The 4,930-nt window shown below is 43.3% G+C and overlaps 1 protein-coding gene across 1 annotated transcript; it reads right to left on the reverse strand.

Moving 5' to 3' along the window:
- Positions 1-427: 427 nt before the first annotated feature.
- LOC109425148 (protein odd-skipped) lies at positions 428-4,002 on the reverse strand. The gene is made up of 2 exons (XM_019700380.3): positions 2,655-4,002; positions 428-2,534 (listed from the first exon to the last, which is right to left on the reverse strand). Exons 1-2 carry the CDS (start codon positions 2,722-2,724, stop codon positions 1,342-1,344), a joined length of 1,263 nt encoding a protein of 420 aa, XP_019555925.3. The 5' UTR covers positions 2,725-4,002; the 3' UTR covers positions 428-1,341.
- Positions 4,003-4,930: the final 928 nt, after the last annotated feature.

Raw genomic sequence — 4,930 nt, forward strand, 5'->3', positions numbered from 1 at the left:
AAAATGTTAGCAAGGGGTAGGAATCAGTTTAACACAAATGTTGATCATGATATAAATCCAGAACAAAATGTAGGAAAATAATATTTTGACGTGTTTGACAAAAATGATTACAAACTACTTTATTCAAATTAAGAAATAGGGTATTGCGCCACTTGGACGGTGGCTTCTATATTCGTCTGTTTTCCACTATAACTCAGTCAATTTTGAACCAATTGACTTGAAATGTTGTAGACGGGTAGATACTATACCTATCTCACCACATTCTAAATGTTGTGTCAATTGGTTCAAATTTGACTGAGTTATAGTGGAAAACAGACGAATATAGAAGCCATTGCCCAAGTGGCGCGATTCCCTATTTATCTTCAAGTTGAAAAGTCTTCAAAAATGTGCATGTGATATAGAAAAAATTGCAACAATTCCCAGTAGATACGTATTGGATGAAAGAGCTCTATCTTTTATTATTTGGGATATCATTTTCCAGTAATAATTTACGTCTTGGTGTGTCTTATTGCGTACAACATAAAATATATTCCTCTAACTTAAAACACTAGAATAAATTATTTACAGTTTTTTTGCACCTAACAAGCTAATATTCTGGTTTGTGGTTTGGCTGAGATCAGTTTCAAATACTATCTGGGTTTCCATTGTCACACCGACCGCTTGGCAACAAATGACTCAATCAACGAGATTTGGTTAAATAGTTTATACTTTACATACATGTGGAATGAGCACGTGAGCTGATGTGCATGTGATTGCGTTTGTGTAACTATGTGTCTGTTTATGGGGCCCTAACTAAGCGCGCGTTCATAAATAAAAGCAATATCAGTCTTTAAAAGAAAGGTCAAAGCTCCATCGCTGTGCCTGTTTTCTGCGTTTATGCGAAGGAAGAGATGAGATAAATTTCGTGCTTTACATGTGTCTTGTAGTAAAGGTCAACACTTGGTTTAAGAGCATAATATAGTTTACAAATCTCTTCGCTTCGCAATAACTAACGGCGAGCCGTTTTTTTGGAGGATACCAAGCTATTACTCTTCTTTGGCTGCATTCGTTGTGTTGATCTGTGTTTTTCTAGGTCATTAAACTACTTTCTACCTTCTCCTCATTCGTCGTTGATTTTTTTTCTGCCTAATGCTTTGCGTACCAATCGTCTCCTTCTCTCTCTGTTTTCCTCCATCTCTCTCAAGTGGGTTACCTCGCAACAATAATGGAGTAAATAAAATCTTCCACAATAAAGAAAACGAATACAAAATCAACAAACAGAATTAGAATCAACTAATCACTCACTCACTCGACCTGTAAGGAACATCTTTGGGAACGGGGGTAATTACCGAACGTATCCAATTACCGCTTCATGATTTCATCAATCGAGAACCCGAGGGATTTCTTCGGTAGGTTCGGCAGGTCCGGGGAAGTTCCGTGGAGGTGGTGATAGTGATCATCGTCATCGTCTTCTTCAACGTCGATTTCTTCTTCGTCATCATCATCGTCGATGGTGTCCTTGTCCGGAGAGGACGGGGACGATTTTTGCGAGAGGTCTAGCACCGGACTGTTGGGGGTAATGTCCGATAGGGCGTGACTTTGCATGTGGGTCTTGAGGTTGGCTCGTTGGTTGAAGGTTCGGTTGCAAATGTTACATTTGTGGGGAGCTTCTTCCAGGTGGGTGACCTTGTGAACGGCTAGAGTTCGTGACTGGCAGAAACCTTTGCCGCAGTCGGAACATTTGAATGGTTTCTCTTTGGAGTGGATATATCGATGATCCCGAAGGTGGTCCTGCCGTCGGAAGGCTTTACCACATATATCACAAGAGTAAGGTCGTTCATCGGTATGGGTTCGCTCGTGGATTAGCAGGTTGTAAGACTTGGTAAAGTGTCGATGGCAGTACTTGCAGATGAATTGTTTCTTTGGACGAGAACTACCATGACCCGGAGCTTTCATGGGATTGACGGGACGACCAAGTACAGGAATTCGTGTTAGATCACCCGGGTATCCTTGGAAGTGTTGCCGATAGATGGCTGCATTGCGAATCCATTGTTGCATGAGGGCATGCGAATGATGGGCGGCAACTGACGCGGGGATCTGGGGGTAACCTGGTAGAGGATAACCGGTTTGATGAAGATGCTGTTGAGCCGCTGCCGCCGCTTGGGTTTGGAGCCAAAGGCGGTGCTGTTGTTGTTGCCTTTGTTGTTGTTGCTGCTGCTGCTGAGCTTGCTGTTGTTGATATAGGAAGGCCTCCATCGGGGGTGGCTGGCCATGTTCGGTGGGTCGCTGAGGAAAGAAGGCACTCGGGACCTCCTGCTGGTGGGGCTGATGGTGATTGTTTTGATGATGCTGTGGATGATGATGCGGATGATGGGGCATGTGCTGGTGTTGAGCCGAAGACCGGTTTTGCTCCATATCAAAGTAGTGGCGCGAAGTGATCACCGCCGGTGTCGTATTAATACTGTCCTCGGTAGGCGTATGCGGAGGGGTTAAAATCGGAGATACCGTCGATCGAGGCTCTTGCTTTATGACTGCTAAGATCTCCGGCGGGAAATCTGAAAATGCAGATGCACACGTATTTTAATCACTCTGTAACTAGCCAACATACCGTTCTAAACGATCAACTGCTAAACTTTGCATCGAAGCCAGATAGTTCAATTAACACTATTAATTACCTGGTGATCTGGCTTTCAGCTCCTCTATACTGATTTCACTGCAAGACGACGACGATGAATTCATAGACATCTTAATTCCTCTGGCCAGTCGCCAATGTTTCTCGCTTATTCTGAATAACTTTCCACCGAGCACAATTTTAGCCACTGTTCGTTCACCACTATCGCTCGCTAATTGTCTATCACTGATAACCTATTGTCCTTTCTGTCTTCACTTGACTCGGCAAGTTAACACACAATCAACGGAAGCACTGTGGTCACTGTTCCGAAGCTGTAGCATAACTGAAGTTGCTGATCTGTATCCTTTGCTCGTTATCCTTTTCCTCATAGGTCAAGAGATCTATGCTTTCGTTGGCAGCCCAAATGATACGGCGGATACATAGAGGCAACATACATACACACACGCGCCCGTCGGCTTCTCTTTCCCTCCTTGTGCACCGTCCCGCAATCGTTTATTTTCAATTAATACTATGTTGCACCACCGGCCTCGATTCGAAACGATCGCACCGTGTCGTATTCACGAAATGCTGTCTCCTAGGGCTGCGAAACCCTTCGTTTTTGGCTTTGAAACTAGATGTTTAGACAACAAGTTGTCGGTACAAACTGATTTGCTACTAACGAAACTTCCAGGGAAGTCACTTCTGTATGCATTGAGAGCGAGCGAGAGTACGAGCGGTTGTGAGCGAGGGTCGGAGAGAGCCTCTGCCCGCGTGTCTGGGCTGCTTAGGAAGTGAGAGTGAGTAGCGAGACCTGGCCCAGCGAGTGGTGGGGGTAAACGTTGACGCCCACTGTGCCTGCATTCCATCCAATGGCAGTCCTTTGTTGTGCTGCCAACCGACGACGGACGGCATGGATTGCGTGACTGAGATGGCATCAATTCAATTTTATCGTCCCTCTCGGTGCTACCATAGAACCCTGGCCTGACGATAGACGTGTGTGCGAACCCTCTTCGCTTTTATGCTGCTGTTGCTACTTTTGCTGCCTATGTGCCGCCGAGAAGCTGCCGGAACGCTGCCGAACTTCTCCCGTATTTTTTCATCTTTTATCCTTCCATTTTTCATTATGATCGAACTCTCATTCTTTCCTGTGTATACACATTTTATGAAGCTTGTGATTGTTTTGTCCCTCACCCGTGCTACATAGATATCCTTACACACAACTCAATTTAGTGCAGCAGTCCCCTTTAGTGCAAGCGGAGGCTACCTTTTCCTACCCGTGTCGTTCGTGGTCTCTGTGCAACACGCGCAAGGGAAAAGGGGCGCACTCGACTCCGTAATGAAATGCCTTTTTTGATTGAAACGAATTCGTGATGACCCTGTCATGCCCCGGAGCTACCGGATCGACCGCTCGATGCCGGGCACCAAATTACCGAGAGCTTTTCGATTTCAGCTGGGATTGCCATTAATTGGGGAAAAAGTTATTACATGGACTGGCACTTTTCTTTGTTGTGGGATCTGGCTTGAACTGGGAATTGAGCAGTTACTTGGGGAAATCCATAATAAACTGTATATCGATTGCCTAGGAAATTTCCAATTCAGTAATGCGATTAACATCTAGAGAAATTGAAAATCCTTTTCGTTTTTAATTTACACAAGAGCTTTGCCTTCCTAAGATGAGTGTGGATCAGCTTCGACTGATCCTCTAACTAAATATAGCAAATTTTACATTTTGTGATATTTGATAAACATGTTTTATGCAATGCGGTATTATAATTTCAATTTTATATAACTCATATTGGTTTTATAATGGCCAACTTTTCCGCACTGTTTCATTATGCAACTGAAATGAGTTGCATAATGGAAAATAGTTTCATAATGTTCATAATGCAACTCATTTGGGTTGCATTATGAACATTATGCAACTCAAATGAGTTGTATAATGAGAAAAATCATTGCATAATTTTTTTTTTGCAATTTCTCATCATAATAGGCTGTTTTACCTCACGCAAATCTGACAGAAAAAGGCCTACTTTCCCACACCAAAGTAACAGTGCTGTAATGGTTCATTACAGCACTGATTTGCGTTGCGTAATGAACCATTACAGCACTGTTTTCAGTTTTGATCAACTTCTTGACGCTTTCTGGACGCAGTTTTGAAAAATTGTGACAACTGCACAGTATAACCTGCTATGATCAGATTTTCTTAAACATTGCTATCATAATCAGTGTGCAGTTTGATGCAAAAATTTTGTTTAAAACTATCCGCAAGCGGTAATTTATGAACTTGCAAAAAACGTTGTACGCAACTCGGTGCAGAACTCGATTTTTACAGCACTCGTC

Source organism: Aedes albopictus, chromosome 2, assembly GCF_035046485.1.
Source record: "Aedes albopictus strain Foshan chromosome 2, AalbF5, whole genome shotgun sequence".
Taxonomy (NCBI): Eukaryota; Metazoa; Arthropoda; class Insecta; order Diptera; family Culicidae; genus Aedes; species Aedes albopictus.